The sequence below is a fragment of the Anguilla rostrata genome, chromosome 5 (assembly GCF_018555375.3).
Source record: "Anguilla rostrata isolate EN2019 chromosome 5, ASM1855537v3, whole genome shotgun sequence".
Lineage (NCBI taxonomy): Eukaryota > Metazoa > Chordata > Actinopteri > Anguilliformes > Anguillidae > Anguilla > Anguilla rostrata.
Window position 1 is genome coordinate 17,445,266 of NC_057937.1, and position 25,380 is coordinate 17,470,645.

General features: G+C 47.0%; 1 protein-coding gene across 2 annotated transcripts; it reads left to right on the forward strand.

Moving 5' to 3' along the window:
• Nucleotides 1-1,042: 1,042 nt before the first annotated feature.
• On the forward strand, nt 1,043-24,338 carry rspry1 (ring finger and SPRY domain containing 1). Of its 2 annotated transcripts, none has more exons than XM_064335454.1 (15): nt 1,043-1,406; nt 2,303-2,828; nt 6,329-6,381; nt 10,746-10,858; nt 12,970-13,096; nt 15,109-15,167; nt 15,346-15,412; nt 17,098-17,229; nt 17,890-18,005; nt 19,558-19,701; nt 20,174-20,285; nt 20,529-20,631; nt 21,392-21,544; nt 22,589-22,693; nt 23,018-24,338. In XM_064335454.1, the coding sequence occupies exons 2-15, from the start codon at nt 2,467-2,469 to the stop codon at nt 23,112-23,114; spliced, it is 1,743 nt and encodes a 580-aa protein (XP_064191524.1). In that variant the 5' UTR covers nt 1,043-1,406; nt 2,303-2,466; the 3' UTR covers nt 23,115-24,338. The 2 variants fall into 2 exon arrangements, with proteins under 2 accessions (XP_064191524.1, XP_064191525.1); XM_064335455.1 differs by having other exon boundaries at nt 2,315-2,828.
• Nucleotides 24,339-25,380: the final 1,042 nt, after the last annotated feature.

A 25,380-nucleotide genomic window follows, 5' to 3' on the forward strand; every position in this document is an offset into this window, starting at 1 on the left:
GAGAAAAGAATAAAAAAAGACACGGGGATGCATTGTATATTGATCATAATGACATAAAAACCTTATATAATTGACAAATATTAAAAGTTCTGATGGCCTTTGCCAACAAGACACAGCGCGACATCAATTACGCTGTAGGCGGATTTAAAGCCAACGATATGCTGTAGATCGAATGCGTAGCCTGGACTTGGAGCTGAATAAGGTTTGGAAAGTCTACAAACTGTACACCCTATATTATTGTAAATGTGTCTACCTTCGTTTAAATCGTCAGTTTTTTCCCCTATTGGTCGACAGATTAGAACTTCTAACATGAGGTTTTTAGTTGGGAGACGTGGTCTAGCCCAGACTAAGCAACTTTCATTAGGCTAGGCTCATCTGTTTCATTCAAAAGCCAATTAAAACAATGGCTTAGGCTACACGTGCAATGATAGATTTCATAATCAACAACGCATTAGAGCGCCACCTACATTCGTCAAATTCAAGTAACATTTATTCACATTTGTCAAGAGCCCCGTTCGTTGTAACATCTGTAATCCGCTACACTATATTGTAGGCTATTCCGGATCCATTCAGAATAAATTGTGCACATGCACCATGAAATATGATGGCCGTTGATATTCCTGTATGGTCTTCAGAGTAGGCTAAGTCCCTTGTGTATAAAATTTACCTAACTCTATTAGATGTGCACACGTTTGCGTTATAGACTGTTTTGTAGGAGAGCTGTGCTTTTTAAATTCGCAACCTAGCGTTTTGCCATTCGTTTATCTTCTCAGAAACTTTTCTTTAAAGACGTGGCTGTGATTTCCCTCAGTCTATAAGTCGCATTAGCTTTAAGACTTTCGTAATTGATTAAAAGAAATGGGTCTCGCTTTCGCTACAAAAATATAAAGAACCAAGATTCGGTTTGTGGTTACCAGAACAACGTGTTCCAAATAAGAATACTGAATACCGGGTCAACAGCGGAATATTATTGTGCATGTAAACGTAGGCAACTCACGACTGGCAATTGTGTATTAGTTACTAGGAGGAGCCTGGGGGGGGGGGTCTTGTAGAACAGCAGTTCCTACTGACATCATCAGCACTCACCGCCTGATTCGGGCCAGGAACAATATCAGAGAAGCCAGAAGCGGTAGTTAGCTTGCTAGTTACCTCTCATGTTCAGTCGGGCTATGGTTGACGTGCGGGATTTACAGTTAATAAACACTAAGGGAATTGGAAGAAACCATCTACTTTAACCTGACCACGTCCCAGAACTAAAAGGTCGGTTCGAAAACACAAACTAGCCAGCTGTCGTAGCTAACTAGCGTGCTACTTCCCATTTGCGTCCTGCTGGAGAGGCCTGCCTCTTTCGTTCATCACCGCCCTAGAGTAGGAAGCTTTTACCGAGATTCTCAACTGTTTGCTGGGTAAGTGTGGGTGTAGACCAGTTGGTTATCTATCGCAGTGTTTCAGTGAATTCAGTTTATTTTTATAAGAACTAATAGTTTTTAAATATACATATTTTTACAGTAAGTTAAATGAATTTCAAGCCAGCAAGCTAACTTGGCTAAATTAATGAGCTGTCTGCTTTAATCAGCACTAGTCTAGCTATCTAGACTTACATAGACGGGTAGGTTGGCATGTGGCTAGTTAACTAAATTAGCTAACTATCCGAATTGTATTTTTCTGAATTTGCTGATCGATTTTAAATGTGCAATAGTTTTATACTATCTACTTGGCTTCTTAGTTAAAATAGATGGTTAGTTAACGTGAGTATGCAGCTAGCTACCGATACCTATCGTGTTAATTGACAACATAGCTAATAGATAACAGTAATGAGTTTTATTATCATGTGAATTTGCGAAGTAACTAACTTTGGTAATTTAGCTGCTTTTATTGTAGCTGCATTATCGACTAACGAGATAATTATCAAGTTGTTGGATATCACTTAGGAGTTAGATTTATATAACTAGCTACTATATTACTACAATAAGAATTGTTACCATTTGGAACGAATGATCCATTTCACTAGTTACTCAGTATTTCTTTTCTAAGACATTCAAGTAGCGAGTATGAGTGGAGTTGCTAGACATTACGCCCTTGAGTTTTAAAAAGATGCGACCAATCTTACCTAACTTTAAGATTTTTACTTAACTAATGTTGGTGAACGAACTAGCTGGGACATACTTGTGTCACTATTTTGAAATTGTGTCATATAGAATCAGTGCTCTGCGTCTGCCAGAAGTGTCTAATATTTGAATCGGCGTATCTGACCAAGAGGCAAATGCTTGCCGTATGTTATTATTTTCTTACACTGGCGCAGCTTTTTTTTAAGGTCCGCCTGATGTGCAGCCCCAGCGACGATGCTTGTTGACTCTGCAGCACCCGCTGCGTGGCCCGCTGCTCAGCTGCCAACAGTTAGCAGTTGCACCATGCCTGACTCCGCCTGGATCGTCACGAGACGGTTCCTCAAGTCCTCCAAATGATATGATCGTAGCCGCCTGGATTGCATTCTGTGCCAGCAGAAGCCTTGCGCGTGGTCTGCTGCTCACCTTAGAGCAGCTGCACTTGCTACGGTTTTGGGAGCGTGCCACCGCAGCCGGGACCATGGGCAACAGCTGTGTGTGCAGAGAAGACAGTGATGTGGAGGACGGACCGGCGCATCGCGGGCAGCTGAGACGCGTTGATCATGCAGCCGCAGAGCCACCGGAATCACGCAGTAGCCGGCCCCGGGACCCAGTCAGACCGCCTCGGCGCGGCCGTGGACCTCATGAACCTCGGAGGAAGAAGCAGAACGTGGATGGACTGGTACTGGATACCTTGGCCGTCATCAGGACACTAGTTGACAAGTAAGTGCACACCGAAAGTTTAGCGAAGGTACCCTATACTTGATTCGTTGCATTTTATTACAAACCCGAGTTCACAATGAAATGGTACCATTCAAGTCGCACATGACATTCAATATTTGTTTGCAACCCCTTCAAAGAAACAAAATGTGACATGGAAATTGTTTGGAGTGGAGGTCACAGAGATGAAGGCCTTTGTGAACAATGGGAACTGTCAGAACTCATTTGTCATTAAGAAAAGTTGAGCATTTTGAAGGCACTCTGTCACCCTGCGGAAAATCCAAACTTAATGTTTACCATCTGTCTCCATGTTTAGCTTCACATCGTGGTAATGTTTATTCATCTGATGTCAAACCAACAGGGCAGCATATGTCTGTTTTCATTAGCCTGGCTAGTGGATAGGTAATGTTTTAAGTAATACAGTGCTTTTATGTGCGTGCACACTTAATGGTCCATTGGTTAGGCATAGATTAGGTACTCCTGCTGGGTTTGTCTGTGGGTAATTGCATTCTCTGCATTCAAATTAGTTGCTTGTGGGGTGCTGTTCGCTGATTTTTCCGTTAAGCGCAGACCAACCAGTTTCCAGCCTAGCTGAAGTCTCGGCAGTGCGGTGCACACCGACCTGCGTCTGCACTTCCTCCCGGCAACCTTGCCCGATTGCAGCAGCCTGTGGGAAGTGTAGTCTGAGGCTTTGTGCTGTAAAAACCAGAGTGGGCACAGCCAGGTGTGCCCAGACAGCAGATTTCAACAGGACCTCTCAGGAGCAAACGCTTCCCAGCCAGGGCATCTGCTGCGCCGTGTTTCTCAGTGACTGTTCCGGAGATGTTGCAAGAATAACTCTTTCTGCATTTTGGAGCCTCCAGCTATGGAAATTACCCGGCTAGGTTTTGGTGTTATGTGGGGGTGTGATTATTTATGATTAATCTGGGAATCATTTATTTTATTCTACCCCCCCCCTAAATATAGAGGGCTTCTGTGTGATATCTACGCGTACATATCGAAACATGTTCTAAAACAGAATATACTTGTGGCTTCACAGACATTTAGGATCTGAAACATCATTATTTCCGTTTTAGTCAGACATAATGAGATGAGATTTATTGGACCCTGTGAGATAATTTATCTTCTGCATTTTACCGATGGGTTAGTTAGTTACTTAGTTACTAGTTACCTGGGAACAGTGGGCAGCCACAGTGCAGCACCCGGGGACCAACTCCAGTTCTGAGGCCAATGCCTTGGTCATGGACGATGGCAGGCGTTCACCTAATCTAGTCTTTCGGTGTGGGAGGAAACGGGAGTGTCAGGAGGAAGCTCCCAAAAAAAAAAGGGGGAGTACATGCAAACTCCACGCAGAGAGGATCTGGCCTGAGGATCGAATCCGGAACCTCCTCTTCGCGAGGTGTAACCACCGCACCACCGTGCCACTCTCTGTGTACATGGTTTGTCACAGTAGAGCCAATCTGAGTGGTGGTTACACCTGCATGTAGTTGTTTTGTAGACACTGTTATCCAGAGTGACATACAAAAGTGCACATGTAGGTTTAGTGGAAGATCAGAGGCAAGGTGGTAATGGTCAGTACATAAACCTACACCATAACGGTAAATTCCATAGAAGGTGCCAGTGGGAGGTTGGGCATGTGGTGACTGGTGAGTAGTAGTGAATCTGAATGGTTTGAGGATATAGTCTTGTTTATCACAGGCAGTTATTATGGGTCGGTAACCCCGAATAAAGTTCAGGGTTTGTAGGGTGTGGAGCGAATCAGTCTCGTTGGAACATAAAGGCGGGTCCCGGCTTGAAAGGGGTGCCCGTTCCCCGCCGGCCCAACGATCAGGACAGTACAAGGGCGCCGTGATTTCGACAGGGTCCCGCCTACGCCCGCCCCGTCCGCTCCTCAGAGAGCTGGGCTCGGGGCCGCGGGACCGGGCCGCCAGGAGAGACGCCGAAGCTCCCCGCTGTGCTGACCCTCTGCATTTTTTAACCGGGAAGCGTTTTAGCTATTCATATATTCACTGCTTTTACTTATTCATCTCCAGCGCCGTAGCCACCGGGCTGTCGCAGAGCCTTCAGCTGGCTTCATGTATTTTTAAAAGGGCCCAGGCCGGCCTCCGTGCCAGCTGTTGCTTCTGCTCGTCTCCGTACGCGCACTACGCACACCCACGCTGTAGTCGGCTCTCTCGTTCATTGGACGTACGCACGCGCGCGCGCACACTGACACGCACACACAGACACACACACAGACACACACACACACACAGACGCATGCACACATACCAGTGGACACCCATTTATCGCACGTTGATCTGACACACAGACACCCATACCTTTCTCCCCTCTCTCACAAATTTAATTGGGCTCCTTTCTCTCACACGCACACCCACATTTGCAAGCTGTTTTATGGGCCTGCGACCGCACTCAGTAGCTCACGAAACGGCTCCGCTGTGTCAAACCAAACTATGGGCACACGGGCATACTCTGCAGCTCATTTCTGTTGCTTCTGCTCTCATGGACGGTCACGTTCTAGAAGCTTCAGCCCAGGGCCTCCTGCGTCAAGAGAGAGGGTGTCACCAACAGTGACACGTCTTCCCGCTCTCTCTCTCTCGCGCGCGCGCGCACACACACGCACACACACATCATATGTTTATTTTCGGAGCCAGCTTGCATGCTCGCATTGACCCTTTTCTAACGTGGTATATTCGGTGTGATATGTTGGTAAAAGCTCCCTTTCTGATGGCATCTCGTTAGAGCAGCGCAGGGGGGGCCAGGGAATGGTGCCCCACGGGCCCCTTGCCTTCCCCCTCGCCCTCGTCCGCGCGCTGAAAAATCAATCCATCACCGCCGCTCTGCATCGCCTCACCTCTGTAATCATCCTCGATGCGACGTACCCAAAGGAGCCTCTGATTCACTCCTGTCTTGCTGTCCTCGACAGAGTCTGCAGTCTGCTTTGGCCTCCGGTGAAATGCTGGTCTGATTTACTGTGGGTAAGGAGGCAGTTGCTGTGGTAATAGGGAACTCTCATAATGATTGAAAAATTAACCTGACCCAGTTGAAGGGTGGCCGGGATGCTGCTCTGTTTTCCTCTGATGGGCCGTTGCTGTGGGATGGAGTGCTTCTCCTCCCCCCCCCCCTTCCCCCAGGGAGCCATACTGGTTGTCACCAGAGTCTCGTCAGGACGAGTGATGGGCGGGCATGACGGGGCTGGGCCATTTCCCATAAATCCCGGGGCCTTTTTCCTGTTCCGCTGCTGCTCGGAGCCCGAGGTTCTCAGAAACGCTCTCAAGTCCAATAGCGCCAGTGGGGAACCAGTTTCACAAACCCTAAAGGGGTGGAGCTATCACATCATCATCCATTTGAACCAATCCTAATGTTTGGGCATGGCAAATGGGCAGGGTTCTTTCTGTGGAGAGCAGGATATTGTCCACCCGTTAAGAGGTTTGTGAAAGCTCACTGTAACTCGAGAAATGACTCATTAAAATCCTGTTTCTCTCTTTTTTCCCCCCCTCCAGTGACCAAGAGCCGCCATACTCCATGATCACACTGCACGAGATGGCCGAGACAGGTAATTAGGGCGTCCGTCTTAATGGTGTGATGTCATTACTGTGTCATTACCACGTCGCAATGGTAAACCGCTGCAGCAGTGTTTCGAGAGAACATTTGGAAGTGAAGGAGAGACTTTCTCTCTTGATGAATAAATCCATATCCATTTCCTGCTCATCAAGCCAGTGAGTTGAGCACATTCTGCTTCCGGAACTGAGCAGTTTTTTTAAACTTCTGCGATATCGTAGTCAGGAGCGCACACAATGAAAATGTATGTGCTTTTGCAGTGTAGAGAAAGCGAGGGCTTCTTCAGGTGGATTATGTTTTTAACGCTAAAACCGCTTAATACTTAAGACAAGGCCCAGAAAAACTGTTTACAGAAACACTTCAGAAGAGTCCAGTCGTCATTGTCATGACTCAGATTTTGTGCATGACACGAGTATTATGCGTAGGTAATCATGTCTAGATATCGCATCTGCAGCGTCCGGTCAGCGAGTCCTCTCAGTTTTTCCAGATGCGCTTAGTCACTTGACACATTGAGGAGCTCCTCCTCCTCCTCACGAAACGAAGATCTGGCGCGGGCCGCGATGCGAAGCGAGCGCCCTACCGGACGCTCGTCCGCAAGCCGAGAAGCCGGCTCTGCTCCCTCGCGCGATGACGCGCGGCGCCCAAGCCATCGCGTCCAGCCAGACCCGTTTCATCACAGCAAACAGGAGGATGCAAAGTCCTGCCAGAAAAAGAAGCTTTTTTTCCCCTCTGGCCAATTAAAGCGCTGTAAAATTCATGTAGGAAAAGCACAGAGCCGTGCGAGCGTGCCAGCCTGCGGTTCTGAGCATGATATCACGATTTAAGGCCCACAGGATGTGGGGTGGAATGCCCCAGTCTTGCAAGCGTGTGCTTGATCCCAGTGGAGTGGAGGAATGCTCCTCCTGACGTTTGTAATGCCCTCTGCCAGTCGATGACTTGATTGCCTTTTAATGTTCTAGTGGAGGCAGACCTTCACTTTTATTTTCCGTTCTGTTATATTGCGAATTGGAAGTCTGAGGCTGGGCTCGAGCTTTAACACTTTCAGGTGTAAGATCACAAATATGTGATTAGAATGTTCTTAACTGAACGTTCTAATGCTGATGTAACAATCACTACTGGTAATTGAAAGCAACGGAGTCCTAGAACACTGACTGAGAATTCTGAGAAAACATTCCAAAAATCCTACTCTTCAAAGCCAAGATGTTAGATTGCAAATATGTAATTAGAATGTTCTTAACTGAACATTCTAATGCTGATTTAACAATCACTACTGAGGTGCGTTCAAGTTCAGGGAACAAGGCGAACGTTTGCAAACTATTTCAAACTTTTTTTCGTTAGCTTTGTGTTCGCCGCGAACGTTTGCAAACATAAAAGAATGGTCTGAAAAGGTAGTTTGCAGCGAACAAAAATGGACGCTGGACTGAGGAAAATGTTCCCAGATGGGTATTTCAATTGAAGATGCCGATAAGTGTGATCAGTTTTTTTCAATAATGTGATTGCTAACGCTGGCCAATGTTATTATTGTTCGCTAGCTAGCTATTGTTTTTTTTATCATCGATGATCACAGAAGCGGCTGTGAGTACAAACACTCTCGTCACCATGTCTGTTTATGTTTAATGCAAACAATTTGGAATGTTCGTAAAAAGCCGTTCGAATTGAACTGTTCAGAGAAAACATGTTCGCCACGAACATTCGCCTCTGTTCGCTGAACTTGAACGCACCTCTGGTAATTGAAAGCAAGGGAGTTCTAGAATGCTGGCTTAGAATTTTGAAGAAGAAAAATAAAATACACAAAAAACTACTCTTCAGCGGGTTAAAGGCCTGTGTCCTTACCTCCCAGCCGCATTCCGATCGGCTCTTCCCTCGTTTCTTTGAAGCCTGGTTAATTCATTAATGCGGGCCTTCGGAGATCGGGGCCCCGCCTGTGGATCGGTTACTGGCGGCAGCCTGAAGCCATTCCGCTGGCCCGCTCAAGGCTGCCCCGCCCAGACTCGCGTCGCCGCGCAGCTATGTTCCCGTCTGCCACCCCCCCTCCGCCCCCCGGGGGGGTCAAGGCCTGGCTCCAGAATGTTCCGCCTGGTGTCTCCCTCGGGTAGGATGCGGCAGAGAATCTGAAAGCCTGTTCTAAATCGGGTGTTCTTGTGTGCGTGCGTGTGCGTGTGTGTGTGTGTGTGTGTGTGTGTGTGCGCTTTCAGGGTAAACTTTAATTTTATTTAATTTTAAATGAAATTGTTAACGCGTTATTTATAAATCCTGTGAAAGAAAGCCTGCCTGAACGTAGGAGGACATGATTTGTCAGGAAGTTACTGGGTAATTGTGCAACCTACACGCCTCTCATTTTCTATCCGTCTCTCTCCTCTCTTTTATCCTATCTTATCTCTCTCTCTCTCTCTCTCTCTCTCTCTCTCTCTCATTACTGGGTGGAAATAATGTAGGAAACATTGGGTAGCATTGCTTTAGAATGTTGTGCTCTTTCATTTGTGTGAGATGCAGCCCATATGTTAGTTGACTTCATTTTCATATTTGCAATTTAAATGGAACCCCCAGTTGTTCGATGCACACAGCATATTCTCTCTAAATGTGCACAGGTTAGCATTCATTTTATCGGCAGGAATGATACTTTGAACATTATTATATAAACCATCCCGCCCAACACACACACGCGCGCACACACACACACAGTACTGTTCCTAGTTGTTAATCTGTCTTTCAATTAGCTGCACTGAACAATGTTGAATTTTATTTTTGCTCTTTTTGTATTTGGCCAGGTAGGGTATTAGGTATAGAATATTTCAGCTGTCCAAGGACATGCCAATGGTGGAATGGAATGTTAAGGGCATTGGATGATTGGTGATGTAATAAGTAAGCCTTTCCCCCACTGGTATTGGGGTGTGGGGGGGGCGGGGGGGTGTCAGTGCCCCTGTCGCATGTTATTTGTATGATCTCCTGTTTTTTGTGGGGGGGCCACAAGGATTCAGTTTGTTCCTGGAATGCAGCTGCTGTCGATATGGCCTTTGTGGAGTGAGAGAGTGTTTTTCCTCAGAATAGCTAATATTCGCCCTTGCTTCAGCTTTGGCGGCTCTCACAAGCCTGGCTTTTCAAACATCTGGCAAAAAGCAGGTGAACGCGAATCTTTTTCAAGGTAATGCTGGTTATCTCGTGCCATCTAACGGTGCCTGCGACATTTAGCTTTGTGACAGAGGGGAGCCCAAGCCAGGCTGTCGGCCCAAGACTGGCTCAAGTATCAAAACGTTGTTACTCCGGCCCTGATCCAGACAGATGGGGGTGACATGGTGGACCTAACGAATGCAGAACCCAGCCTGCTGTGTAATTGGTAGGCGGGTTAGACTTAACGGGGGAAAAGAGTCGATTCAGTTTCGCACAGAATAAGAAAATTTGGCCAGATGGGAAGACTTGAAGCCTCATCCTCAACAGCCTCAAGTATTTAAAAGTCCAGTTGAAGAGGGCCACAGATGTGATTTCCTTCTGTGGATTCCTTTCAATCGACGGCCAATTCAGGACACCAGGTGAAGGGACTTGTTCACATCTCAGCGACTCTAATTAAGCACTTGAGTGCAGGATATGACATTGAAGTCCCTGCTGTACAGAGATGCCTGGGGATCAATGCCTGCTTTCCACTGTGGTCATTCTCCCCCCCAGCCCGCCCTGTTTTTGTTTTTCACTTCACACTGGGGTCACAATGGGCACGGCTGATCTGCATGCGGCTTGATCCAGAGATTAGCTCTGGAATATTTGGCCTGAGTGTGTTTACTCTACCAGGAGAACCCCAAACCCCAGAGGCACTCTCCTCCCCACACAAACACCTGCCATTTTCTCTCTCTCCATCTCTCACTTATTCCATCTCTGTCTCTCTTTCTCTCTCAGTCTTTAATTCTGTGTCACTCACAATCTTCACTTCAATCATCACAAATTATCTTTCTGTCTTTGTAGTGTTCTCTTTCAAATTTAGAATGTTTCATTGGCAGGAAGTACATTTGTAAATTTTGCCAGTACGTACAGCAATACATTTGGACAGGAACACTGATGAATAATCAGTAAATACTGTACATAACTTGACAATGGCAGCAGTCGTGATCATAATGTTATTCTGCTTTTGTGTCTATTTAGATGTTATGGTTCTAGGTTGGCATAGTTACCAGCATAGTTACTCAGTCAGGTTGTGTCACTGTTGCTCATAGAAGTCATAAGTGGATGCTTTTATGTTCTCTCGCAGTCGGTCCGATGAGAACATTTGCAGCATTCGCGTCATGTGTTGAGTTAATGTTTTTCAGTGCCGCAGTTACCGTCCCCTTAACCTTTTCCCCCCGTCTCTCTTTATCTTTCGTCCCCTCCCCCCAGATGACGGCTGGCTGGAGGTGGTCCAGTCTCTCATTCGGGTGATCCCGCTGGACGACCCGCTGGGCCCGGCCGTGATCACCCTGCTCCTGGACGAGTGCCCGCTGCCGACCAAAGTGAGCGCCGTCCGCACCCCGTCAACGCCGAGCTCACGCCGCATCCCGCCTGCAGTCACCTCCGTGGAAATTTACAGCCGTTAGGATCGAAGAGGGCGGCACGCATGCAAATTAGCATCGAGCGTTACATTAACTGACATTTGGCAGACCCTCTCATCCAGAGCAATTTACATAAATGTAAATGTAAATCTTTACATCATATCCATTTATGTAGCTAGATATACTGAAGTGATTCGGGGGAAATGTCTTGCTCCAGGGTACATTGGCTGTGCCCTGCCTGGTGGGATTTGTACCTGAAACCCTTGGGTTTTAAGCCTTGGTCCCTAACCACTACACACTGCCACCAAAGGCATTGGTATAGGAGATTGAGTTTGGCTATAAAAGTTCCCATCTTTTTGGGTCTTAAGCAGCTATATCAGCTCATTGAAGGGAGTTTATCAGAGTTCCAGAGCCCACGCTGAGACTCTGGCCAGTGTCCAGGCTGCCACTTCCGTGGAGTCGCTGCTGCAGTGTGAGAACCCCCGCTCCTGAGACGGACTCGGATCGGTTTTCAGTAGCGGCATTTCACAGCGGTTTCTCAGCTGGCTTGGCGACGTTTAGCTGGCGGCGTCGCGGCTGGTTACAGTTAGTCCCGCCCTCTTCCCCTCCGAGCGAGCCAGTGAGTCACCGCACGCGTCTCCCTGGCTGCAGGCAAAGCTCCGCGTTCGCCTTCGCAGTTCCGAGCACTCGCGGTGCCTTCATCTCCCAGAGGCATCCTCTCCCTTTGAGATGAATTCCAGCCTGCCTTATGTCCCAGGGTTTACGTAGCTCTTTACAAACAGGCCACTGATAAAATGATTTGGCAGCGTTGGCAGTTATCGGTTAGGTTTGTCATCTGCACGGTCTAAGTGCTTTTAAACATTTGGTTGTGGGGCTGCGGGGAGTTTTTTCATCTGTGAAATACATTCCTGTTCCTCTTCAGTTTTGGGCAGTCCAGAAACCATCATATTTGTCACTATAAACCTGTGCGCTTGGCTAAAGAAATGATGTGTTCAAATGGTGTTGATTAGTGATGGATAGAAGGCAATTATATATTCATATTTTCTAGTACAGTGGCTCAGCTCATATAAAAGCAGGTGTACAATAAAAGTGTTCATACTTTCTTATAGGGTTGGGTTCCACCATTCTATGTATAAAAAACAAATAGATTCAAAATATGTGGGTAAAGACTTCACTTTCAGCCAGCTGTGTTCTCTGTGGACAGGCACACGCAGTGAGTGAGAAATAATACATATAGCTGAATGCATTCAGTCAACCCATACACAGTACAGCCAGAATCAAACTGAGGCAAGTATAAGATTTGGCTTCACTGCTGAATGTATGTGTATGGGTTGCCTGAATGCATTGGCTCATTTTATTATTTCTCGCTCACGGTGTGCAAGCAGGCGATAATGCAGTCATAGTGATAATGCAAAATGCAATACCTGCGACAGAACGGCAGCGCGCAAGTCTGGATATGCTTACAGCTGGATCAAACACAGTGATTCATGGAGTCAAATTACGTTAGATCGGAGAATTGCACCGTATTCCACTGCTAAAAAAATTTGTCTAATTTTTATGCTTGCGTAGTAAATACGCAAACGTTGGCTAGATATTGATAGATAAATGGCTAGCTATCTAGCTTAGTGTAGATGTGTAGGCTCAGCTTTTCAGTACCACCTGTTTAGCAAACAAAAACAACTTAGTCATTACTCTATAACCGTTTTCATAGACCTTCATCAATATAGCTAGCTATTTAACAATAATAATAATAATAATCAAAGAATAATCAATCAATCAATCACTTTTAATGACCACATGACCAAGGTCGGTGGAATTTGCTTCAGTACATGGTGGGAAGCTCAATACAGCAGTGTCAGTAACATCAAACATAGATAGACAATAAACAAGGTAACTCGTAACTAATATTTTTACCCAAAAAACGTAGCCGTACTTCTTCCAAGTATATACTTGAAAGTAAATAAAGTTAAAGCGAGGTTTGAGAAGAGAATCCTGCCGGCCATTAGAATAGAGAAGGAGCAGAGTAGCCCCATTCTGTCGGTCTGACTGCCGTGGCTCCGCCTCCTCCTCAGGACGCTCTGCAGAAGCTGTCGGACATGTTGAGTCTGAGCGCCGCTGTGGCGCGGCAGGACGCCGTCATCCCAGCCAAACACCGCAACACTACCGCCGTGCTGGGCTGCCTGGCCGAAAAGCTGGCTGGTGAGTCCTCTGAACGTATGCGCCCACACACACACACACACACACACGTCCCTACATATACATACTTAGGCATACATACACACAAACACACACACACACACACACGCCTACATATACATACTTAGGCATACACACACATGCTCACATACGCACACACAAACACATATACACACGTGTGTGTGCATTCATACTGTATACATATGCATACACACACACACACACACACAGATACAATTTCACTTGCAAATTCATCCACCTTCACACATTCACACGTACATACTCACACACCGAACTTTTGCTGTTTTCCTGTTTACATGGCAGATGGCAGAACAGTGAAAAGCAGCATGTTGTTTTATTTTATTAATTTTTCTGCGTGGCGCACCACACACTCCAGTGCGTCGGCAGAGGCGTTCAGGTCACACGCTGCACCTTGCCCCAGTTTGCTTTAGCAGAGCCCCCTCTGGGAGACACGAGCGACGCCCTTTCTCAGAGACGCGGCCCCCTGCACTTTGCTGCGCGTAACGCACCAAATCCCCCGCGCACTCTGCGCAGAGCTAGCTGGAGGTCAGTGAGGGCACGGCCTTGAGGTTCAAATAGGACGGCATAAACGGCGGAGACGCCGGTCGCTTTACAAAGCAGCCGGGAGGCACGGTGAGTCGTGCGGTAGAAGCACCCGCCGGCGTTGTGTGAAACGGCCATCGTCTGTTTATTATTAGCTCTACAAGGACGATGGGATGGAAGTTGGAGGCGCAGGTTTTTTCTTTTTTCTTGTTTTTTCGTTCGCATTATTTTTCCTGAGCGTCTGGCTTCTGCCGATGTTCAAACCCGCGCTGCCAATTAAGAGGACTGACATTTTAAAACCGAGTCGGGGGCATCTATTGTCTGATTCTGCGGCTGACTCACCGGCGGCAGAGCTCTTCTCCCCCGTCTCCTCGTCCGTCACTCCGCCGAAGTCTTGGCTAACTCGCCCTCGGTCTCCTGGTCCGCGCTCTGTGACAACCGCGGAAACTTCTCTGAGGTTCTCAACCCCGCTTCAGGGCTCTGAGCTTCCTGTGAAAGACGCATCCGTGCTCCAGAGCGACTGCGCTTCCGCAGTCCCCGACCGGACTTTTTCCCCACGGCGCGCGGGACTGCCTGCCGCCGTGGGCTATGCGTGGCAAATTGTGGTCACTCACTCACTCACTCATGTACGACCTGAGAGGGACGTTTGGTGGGACGCATGCGCAGGTGGTGCTTCGTTTAGTAGGACTTTTGCGCAGGTGCATCTCCCAAAATCACCACTTCGAACGGCACGAGATTTTTAAGCACTGCTTTATCGCCTAACGTTACTTTAGCTAACCCTAACATGTTAGCGTTTAAGCCTACTTTAGTTAACCTAGTTAGCGCGTACCACCAATACACACGGAGGACAACAAATAACGTTACAGAGGTGAGGACATGCCATAGCTAGCTAGCTATACAGTTAGCCAAGTTTTACCCATGACACTTTGTGCAGGTGCGCCATGGGTCTGGGTGGTTTCGTGCTTGTTACATTCCAGTTTTTAGGCATTTATTCAGAGTGACTTGGAAAACTTGCATTATTACATGCTATCCACTCATACAACTGGCTACATGACCAGCCTTGTGTTAAGTACCTTTTTGTGCCCTTGCTCTGTGGTGCAACTGAAGTGCCCTACTTGGGAAACAATTCTGCAGTGTCTGAGTTTCAAGGCCAATTGTGACTGAGGTGAAACTCCAAAATCAATGATCAGTGTTTGAATATGCTGCACTGTTGACCTTATTGTTATTGTTGGCCTTTTTAACTCTATGGCTGTAATCTGTTTGCCCTCTCATCCCTTTCCCTCTATGGTTTTGCAAGGTCTTATGCGGTTAAATGAACACTGCGGTGCTGAGTGCTGTGCTTTTGGACCCGTGTTTGTGACCCAGCTCTCTCTCTCGCTCTCTCTCTCTCTCTCTCTCTCACACACTCTACCTCTCTCTCTCTCTCTCTCTCGCTCTCTCTCTCTCGGCAGGTCCAGCGAGCATCGGCCTGCTCAGCCCCGGGACCCTGGAGTACCTGCTGGAGAGCCTGGTGAGTGAGCGCGCGCCGCCGCTGGCCCGGGTCTGTCTGCTGTGGAGGGGAGCGGTGAAGCGCTGGAGACCCACGCCTTTACCGCCCGCTCTGACTGGACCTGGCCTCACTGATTTACGACCGTGTCCCCGCACCGCCCTTCCGATTGGCTGACTGACCCGTCCCTCTCTGTTCCCAGAGTTCCGAGGCCCACCCCACCGTCATGCTCTTCGCTCTCATCGCTCTGGAGAAGTTCTCGCAGACTAGTAAGTGCGTGCCTGCGCATTAGTGACGCCCAGAACGGTGTTCATTTCTGCATTTCAGTTTCTCTTCTATTCTCCCTGCTTTTTCTTTCTCTTTCTGTTATTCTCTCTGCCACTCATTCTGCAAGGAAAGGGTTTGCATGAGGGCACTCTTCGGCTTCAATGTTAGGATGAACTGACCCTTTTACTGTCTGCCTCGGGAACCCCTCTGGGATGTGTTGTACTTGGAACATTATCCCCTCTCTTGGGTTTAGGCAGTAGGAAAGCAAGCTTGACATGTGGTACTAAATGGTGGATTGTGTTATAGCTCCACTATGTTGTTTGCTGAAATTATGTTTCAATTTATCAAGCTTTTTTTTGTAACTAGTGTATATGTTTTTTTTTTTTTTTTTTTTAATCACTTGCAACTTGGAAACATTGAACAGCTTAAATAATAAAATACATTTTGAAATCTATAGTAGAGTACTCAGTCAATTTCCACCATTTACGCTGTAATTGTTGAAAGGAGATGTTGCAAGGCAAAGAGTTGAAGAGTTTACAGCCTCTGGGAGTTTGCGATGGAAATTCATCTGCTGAGCAGTAGGACAAACAAGGCTTTAATTCTCAAGTGATCAATATTGGCCAGTGCAGTTTCTGCGCAAGAATATGAAATGAAGTATCCATTAAAGTGAAGCTAATGTTTAGTGAGTCATGCGCATGGTGGTCGGTGTTAATTACAGCAGAGCCCTGTTTACTGGGCTGGCGGTGGGACTGAGCTGGGTTTAATGGAGACGTAGTGCACTCTGCTGCACATTAGCGTTCAGCACGGCGAGGTTAAGGCTCCGCGCCCTCACGCCTAGAGCTCGGATAGCTCCAGGGCTAAGAATGACAGGGTTCTGTCAGCTTTTCTCCAAGCGTTTCTTATCTAAATGAGAATGTTCTCGTGTCATTTATTAATGCAGTCTGAAGTCCAAGGCTGCGTAAATAATTAAGCGTCGGGTGAATCAAAACGCAAAGTAATACGGTGAGCTCCGTAATGTTTGGGACAAAGTTCAAAATCCTGAGCCGACCTTTGAATTGCTTTTCCTGGGTTGATGACGGAGGAGAAGGCTTCTTTTATCGTAAACACAGGACCACAGCTAGAATTTTAAAAATCCTGCACAGTATGCCTTTAAGGCAACTAGCCTCCAAAACAAGTGGGAACTGAAGCGTAGGCCTGTCAGAGCACCACCAGAGATACCAAGCACCTGGCGATGTTTGTGGGTCACAGACTTCAAGCAGTCCTTAAATGCAAAGGATATACGACAAAGTACTAAACATGACTAGTTTAATTTGCATAACATTAATAGGTCCCAAACATTATGGTGGCCTGAAATGGATATATATATAATATATATAAAAAGTGGTGACATTTCTACATAGTGAATCCAAAGTGTGTAAAAATACCCTTAAATTTAACCACACGTGAATTGTTTGATTATAAGTCTAAATTTTTACAAAGCCAAATCAAAAAATATATATTTGTATTTGTCCCAAACATTATGGATGTCACTGTACACTTAAAATGTTATTTCAAGTATCTGTTAATTTACACAAGAGTAACATTGTAGAAACAAGAATCTGCCAATTTTTACAACATTTTAATGTGAATGTCCAGGCCTTGCGAAGAAATGCAGACGGCTAACTCTGGTGTTCTGCGCTCGTCTCAGGTGAGAACAAGTTGACAGTGTCGAATTCCTGCATCAGTGATCGGCTAGCTGTCCTGGAGTCCTGGGCCAACCACTCGGACTACCTTAAACGGCAGGTTGGGTTCTGCTCTCAGTGGAGCCTGGACAACCTCTGTGAGTCTTTCACGCTTCTGTCTGTGTGTCTGTGCACATGTGCGATTGAGGTGTGTGTGTGTGTGTGTGTCTGGCTGCATGTGTGTGTGTGTCTGTGTACATGTGTGATGGAGTTGCGTGTGTGTTTGTGTGTGTATGTGTGTGTGTGTGTCTGCTTGCGTGTGTGTGTGTGTGTTTATTTTGGGGATGATGAATTCTCATACGTGTATGATGGCTGCAGGCAGCTGATGTGGGGAGGGGGGGGTGTTGAGTGAGTTGTCGTGTAGTGAGGAGATTAAGAGATTTGACACCCCAGTCAGGACCCCCTCCCCTCCCCCCTCCGTAACAAAGTCAGACACAAATGACACACAACACTACAACAGCAACAGAAATTTAAGCCAAGTACTTATTTTTAAAAAACAGTTAGATGCTCCTGTGAGCTGTGTAAGCCTCAAACAATGGTTCTTACCATTTTCTTCACAACATCACGTTCAGCACATGCTGCTCAACCCTCACAGGGGATCTTGTGTGCTTTGGTTACATTTTCTGACATTGTAATGTATTAATACTTCTTTGGGAATTATTTTATATCTTGGAACATTTTTAGCATATCTTTGCCTGTCCCTGACGGTGGCTGGTGTTTTTTCGTGACTGTTGTGGCCCCCCTCTCTGTCTCCGCAGTCTTGAAGGAGGGGCGTCAGTTCACCTACGAGAAGGTGAACCTGGGCAACATCAACGCCATGCTGAACAGCAATGACGTCAGCGAGTATCTGAAGATCTCTCCCAGCGGGCTGGAAGTGAGTGCGGCCCCGTCTCCCTCCTCAGGGATGTTCCGGACATTTCCGGAGAAGTCAGGAAATGTATTTTTCGGTCCATGAATTTATTTATCTCTTATAAAGTCCACTCTTATCTGCTTTTATTGCTGGCATATAACATTTACTCCTGCTATTAGCTGGTAGTATAAAATGAGCGCTTTTAATTTGCATGCTTATGACATGCCCAAGTCTTCCTACTCGAGACAGTTATGGTCTGAAATTCAGGATTTCCGGATTAGTCGGGAACAATCGCATCCCCGCGCCACCGCCTCTCTCTTCCGCCTCTTCTCTTCCCAACTTCCACCTCCACCCGGCTGACGGACATGCTGTCTGACTCATTGGCCCCGCCCCCACTCTGATTTTGCAGACAGAGCCTGACTCAGTGTGGATTCGCCTGTGTACTGAGTGTCGTACAGGCGGCCTGAAATTTGTTTTGGGGGTTCGGGGGGGCCCCCCGCAGTGTGGAGAAGCTTTCATTTTTCGGGGTACTGAAAGCAGAAACAGCTTACCACGGACTGGTCAGCCAAAATTTCCTGTGAGATTTTAGAGCAAGTACCGCCACGACCTCCTCCTGCTGGCCGGGCCGGTGTTTGGGGTCGCGGTTCCAGAACTCAGCCCAACCATCTGCTGAGTAATTGGAACCTAAAACAGAGACCGGGTCAGGGGCCTGGCGGGTTATGTGGAAGAAAACTCAGTTCTGACTCTGGTTCGGAGGCTGGTCCAGCAGAATCACATTCATTAAAGCCTATGCCTGCGGTGAACACGTACACAGTACGTTCTGCAGTCTCCAGAGTTCACCTGAAGACAGTTGGTTCATTCCCTTTTTTATGCCAGTGATTTCTTTACGCAAACGTTTCTTTAGTAAATCATTGGTTATCCAATGATCTGCTTGCTTTAGCTTGACCAGCTCCATGGCTAAGGTAAGTTTTTCAAAGAGTGCATGAGAAAACAGAGGCCGTGCTCTAGCACTAGCTGGTCGATCCTGGGTGCACTGCAGCTGCCTGGTTTCATATCTCAAAACCTCCCACACCCAGCGTATTGGAAATCGCAGGAGTTCTGGTTGTGCACACTGCCACAAACAAGAGTTCTGTTTTTTTCAAACTTGGACAGTTATGAAAGCATGTCCTTTTGACGGTTCCCTGATTTTGCATTCTGTGTTCTGTCATTGTGACCAGACCTGTGTATGACCCACTTGGGATTTTAATTACATGGTAACAGTTAGCAAGTAGCCATTTGTTTATGCAACATTAGGTAATCGCACAAAGAGCCCCTTGAAATAAAGCGTGGCCCCTGTGGCTTATGTTTATGCATGCTCCTTGTGTGGTTGGGTACAGTATGTACTTTCTGTTAGAACTGGATAGAATATTGGAAATGTTTTAACTGTTGCGATGACAATACAATTTGGAAACACTGCTGCACATCTGTAGCACACCTTTCTCAGATAAAATATACATTAGAAAGAAGAATGTTGTTTTGTTTGTGTACACAGTGCACCGTATTTTGGGGTTGACCCCATACCTCCCTGTCTCCTCAGGCGCGCTGCGACGCTTCCTCTTTCGAGAGCGTGCGCTGCACCTTCTGCGTGGACTCGGGGGTGTGGTACTACGAGGTGACCGTCGTCACCTCAGGGGTCATGCAGATCGGCTGGGCCACCAGGGACAGCAAGTTCCTCAACCACGTGCGTGACCTAAGTGTGTGTGTGTGTCCCTGGAAGTGTGCGTGTGTGTGTGTGTGTGTGTGTGCCTGGAAGTGTGCGTGCGTGCGTGTGTGTGTGTGTGTGTGTGTGTGCGTGTGCGTGTGTGTGTCTGGAAGTGTGCGTGTGTGTGTCCCCATAAACATTTCGTTTTTTTTTTTTGTGTATGTATTGTGCATTTGCCTTTGTGTTGCGTTGTCAGAGTGATGCGCTTGCTTGCATTTTTGTGTGTTATTTTGAGTTGCAAGCGATATATAATACTTCTAATAATATAATACTGCGTGTGATTGAGAGACAGGATGTTTAATATCCGTTGGTGCGTGAAGCGGAGAGATTTGTAGAGAGATATGATATCTTTGAGAAAATGTGTGTAATTGCTGTTTGTGTGTGATCGGGAGAAGTGTGTGCATGAGATGGCGGTATGATGTAATGTTGTGATGTAATGTATGTGCTTCAGGAGGGCTACGGTATCGGGGATGATGAATTCTCATGCGCGTACGACGGCTGCAGGCAGCTGATCTGGTACAACGCCCGCAGTAAACCACACTCCCACCCCTGCTGGACGGAAGGTGCGTGCAACCCCAAACTACGTCCCCCTCGCAAATCACACCCAGGATAAGTGCTTCCATCTGACAACCTTCAATTCTTCTGCTGTGTAAAGTGCTTTGGGACCGTTTGTCCCGTGGGTCTACCCAAGCAGGTTTTTGTGCCAAACCACACAGACTTCCCCAGATTGAAATGTTGGAGGCGATCCTTGTTTCCCTTGAAGTGGGTGTGTTAGTTGTGTGACAGAGCCGTTCCCCCGCCTGCAGGCGATGCCATTGGCTTCCTGCTGGACCTGAGCAAGAAGCAGATGGTCTTCTACTTAAACGGGCACCAGCTGCCTCCCGAAAAGCAGGTCTTCTCTTCTACCACGTGAGTGGAGCCTGAAATTTCTTTCTCCCCCCTTTCTCTCTCTCTCTCTCGCTTTGTCACTCTTATTCCCTCTTCGACTGGGCAGTAGGGGGCACTCTTCTCTCTGGACCTAGTAGATCATCCATTACCTCAACACAGTGATGGAGGCACCGTGCTGTAGAAGGTGTCGTCCTTCAGAAAGGACATTAAGCCTGACTCACTATGGTCATTAAAAATCCCGTGGCGCTTTTCGAAATAGTAGGGATGTTAACCCCTGTGGCCTGGTCAAATTCCCACATAAACCGTCTCTACATGTGGCCACCTAATTTCCCCTTGCATCTCATTGGCTACATTATCCCTTATGTTCCCCGCCCACTTTGCTTCCCTAGGTTGACTTGCATGATTTAAAAAAATTACAATGAAAATCCCACCCTCTCTTTGTTCCATTCTCTCTCCCTCTTTCGTTATTCTTTCCATCTATCTCTCCCACACTCTTCCTTTTGTTCTATCTCCATCTTTCTTCTTCTCTCCCTCCCACTCCCCCTTCTCCCTTGTGCATTTTAAGGAGAATTGGTCCTAAATATGAGTACAGGTATTACCATAGATTTATAACCATAACTCAGCTATGATGACTGTTATCATACAGTATTTTGGATCAATTACCATAGATTTATAACCATATGTGCATTGGTTTTCGTTGGCATCCACCCTGCCCTGATTCGTAAATGTGGTTTATTTCTCATGTCCGTTTCCCTTCGGCCCCGCCCTCTCTCCCGTCCAGGTCTGGCTTCTTTGCGGCTGCGAGCTTCATGTCCTATCAGCAGTGCGAGTTCAACTTCGGGGCCACGCCCTTCCGACATCCGCCCCCCGTCAAGTTCAGCACCTTCAACGACTTTGCCTCGCTGGCGTCCGACGAGAAGATCATCCTGCCCAGGTGAGCCGTTGCCCCTCCCATTCCCTGGGCCCAACCTGAACAGCCAATCCCTGGGATCGAAGAGCTGCAGGAACATGCAGATTCCCACATTGTACCATTCCGCTTTTGAAATGGCTTAGTCATGCGCAAAAGGTTTTTGCTTTGCATAGTCACTCACTGGCACAATCCCACAGGCCTGTTTTGGGCCTGTCTTAATCCAGGCAGCCATACTGACATCACAACAGAAGGGTGAATAACTGGGTTCTTGCAACCAATGGGGAAATTTGACTGGGTTGCAAAGCAATAGCTTCATCGACAGTTCCAGTGCGTGATGGGATACATTATTCAGTTTGTTGCTTAACCAGTTGATTAATCTGGGTGTTGTACTCCACGTTGCTCTCTCCTGCTGCTGTTGGGTCACCCAGCCTTGTTTAGCTTATGTTGAGCGAGTGCTGAGGGTTGTGGGAACCCCACCCACACAGCCGGTGTTACCGGTGATTCTGGGGCAGATGCTCGATGCTGGAAACGCAGGTGTTTTATAGCAACTGTCCCAGGCCTGTGAGCCAGTTAGCTGGATGTTGCCAAAGCTGGTTCACGGAAAGAATGGTTCACAGGGAAACAATTGTACAGAGACCTAAGATGTCATTCATATGATTATATTAATAATAGCTGACATGTTAGGTAAGTGATTGGGCTAATTAAATAATTAAGAGCAGAAGTGGATACAGCCCTCCCAAGAAGATGGGTTCACCTCCCCTGGTGTAAACATCAAAGGCTTTAATCACGGTCCCTCTTTGCGATCTAATTGTAACTAATGACAAAGATGCAATTACTTGCATAAAATGGAGGCTGTGTGAAAATGATGAGCCTAGGTGGGCAGTGAATGGCCTGCTGTCTTCATTATACATTCTTACTGTAGCTTTTGTTTGGACGTTGATGTCTATTGATGGCGCGGTGCTGGATGCTCTGTAGTCAGTAGATAATGGATGGGCCGGGAGTGGCTGGATGGCCTGTTCTTATGCTCTGTGCTGCTGTCTGAAGCTCCGCCCCTCCCCTGCGTTTCAGGCACCGGCGCCTGGCTCTGCTGAAGCAGGTCAGCATCGGAGACAATTGCTGCAACATCTGCTGTGACCTGATGGCCGACACGGAGCTGCGGCCCTGCGGACACGGGTACGAGCCGGGGGGAGCCGTTTTAGGGTCTGGGGGGCTGCTGATGTACGGGGGTGTGTCGGGAATACGACTGGCTTTTCTGGCTGAGATTTCTGTTTAGTTGCTTTCTGACAGTGTAGCATTCAAAGACCCTCATGTTCCAAGTCCTTTGGGTGCGTGTGTCTGTGTGTGTGCGTGTGTGCGTGCGTCTGTCCGTCTGTCTTTTCCTTCCTTCCCTCCCTGCTTAGTCCTCTGCTTCCGTTTCCACTATGTCACAGTGCTGTAGACTGTGCTGAGCTGTTACCCATGCGTGCGTCTCTCATATCCTTCCCCCTTCTCCGGCAGCGGGATGTGCATGGAGTGTGCCTTACAGCTGGAGACCTGCCCGCTGTGCCGTCAGGACATCCGAAATCGCGTCAGGCTCATCTCGCACGTGTCCTGACACACGCGTCGCCCAGCCAATCAGGGGCCAGGATAAGGACAAGGCCGAGGACACGTCCCCCCCCTCTCCCCCCGCGACTGTCGCCGCTCAGACCCTGGCCCCAGACGCATACCACCGAGAGAGCGAGAGAAAGCCAGAGAGAAGGAAGGACAGATTTGATTTCTCCCTCTGAGCACCCTGCAACACACTCCCTGAGCACAGGTTTGGGAAGAAGAGCGCGTCCAGCTGGCTAAGACCAGAAGTATTCCAAAGAGCGAAGGATGGGAGAAGCTCCTGCTCACAGCTCGCCTGCTCTGCTCCGCCCACTCGCAGTCACGTGCCTCGCCCCTTTCCCCGCCCCACACTACTCTCTCAGATTTCGTTATTATGCAGACCTTCAGGTTCAGTGTTAACATCTGTTTTTTTTTAAATCAGATATTTTATTCCAGCAGTTGAAAGTGGAACAATAACAAAGACTGTTCTCTCACTTCAAAGATCCTGCAAGGCAGTGCCAGTGCTAGTCTTCTGACCTGAGGGACACGCCCATTTTAGTCTCCGCCCCCAAATCCCTGTTCCCTTCTTTCTCTCATTCCCCACCTACATTAAATGGGTTTGGAGTCATTCCTCGACTTTCTGCTGAGCGGTTTGGGTAAAAGACGAGTGTGTGCAGATCAACATATGCGATTGCTTAATTGTATAGAATGAATGAAACCTGTTTGGTAATAAAAGCTTGAATTAAAAGAAGAAAGAAATTCAACATTGCACAGTAGAGATTGTGGGAATATTTTGATACCAAGGGTGATTAAGATGACATCATCTCTTGGGCTACATTCCGTGGATGTCCCTCAGAAGAAATTCCTGAATCCCCACTACCCCCCCCCCCTTTCCCAAATGCAGCACTGTCTAAAATGGGGACTGTACTTGAAGGAGCAGGTGAGGTCATTATTTGACCTCGTTTTGGGATCCCGAAACTCCCGAAAATGTCTTTACACTTATTGCCACAACGCCAACCGCAGCGAACCAGTCACGGCATCAAGTCAGCAATCTCAGCATATGCAGTAAATACCATAGATATCTTTGCAAACAGGTGCCTGTGTTCAGTCAAGTAGAATTTTTTTTTTTTCCTTCATGAAAATTTTCTGGTCTGGTTTTTTTTTTTTATTAGCTGTAATTCACCCCTGTTGTAGTTTTCTGTCAAGATGTTCATTTTTATTTACAGACAATAAATTTGGGTTCCCAAAGTTAGGTTGTGTGGTCACATTCATCTTCATTTATTTTATTTGAATACGTTTTATTTTAATAACCGTTTTGGGTCAGCAGCAGGACCACAATGCCCAGCAGGCTGAGCTTGTGCACAGGGTATGCATTGAAAAATCCGAATGGCTAACTGAACTCATAAAATGTACATTTACTGTGTCCGGAGTTCCAAAGATCATAGAATATTATTTTAAGGATGAGCTTGAACTTATTTCTGGACTGTGACATTTGTAAGAAGTGGTGTGTTAAAGGGTACTTTGGAAATTGCAAGATTATTTATTGGTGGAATCAAGTGTAGTTTGTGGAATGTTGTCCAACTCCTCTGACACGATTGCTTGGAGACTGGATTCTAATTGTTGGGTTTTTTAAATCTTTTTTTTTTCTTTAATCGTCATTATGATAACCTTTACTTTTGATTAAAGCTGTTTTACTGTGCAAAGTCCCTTGCTCTTGTGTTGTGAGTACTGGACCTGAACAAATTATTCAACGTTGGATTCTCCAGTGATAATTGTAATCCAAAAAATAACCTTTTTGCCAAAATGTAGGTACTGTTCCAGGGTCAGTGCTTTGGGACAGGATCTGTCAGCCCCTTTCCCGATGGTGTTATATCATCTTTTTGTGACATTAAGCCTATAATAGTCGCTTGAATTAAAATTTTTAATTAGGTTTTTTTTTTGTCATATAAGCCACAAAATTAATATCCCCCTCCACAGGAAGATTGGGGTTTGGTATTTTGAAGACTGTTGATTACCTAGTTAACATTGGCTTTACATTTGAACCAATTAGTGGTGTGAATATTTGGGTTGATCAAGCCCTGGTGTTGGCTCGATGAAACATGTCAACAGCTTGTCTGATGGAGGGAATATCTGTTGGCTAAGGAAGTTGGCAGTCGGCATTGCTTGGAGCACAACAGTAATTTCTGGCTGCTCTTTTTGACTGGCAACATTGTTTGACCTTGCTGCTGTGGAAAGCTTCCTGACCTCTTTTGCTCGTTTTGCTTGAAGTCTGCTTTATCAGAGGGAGCAGATCA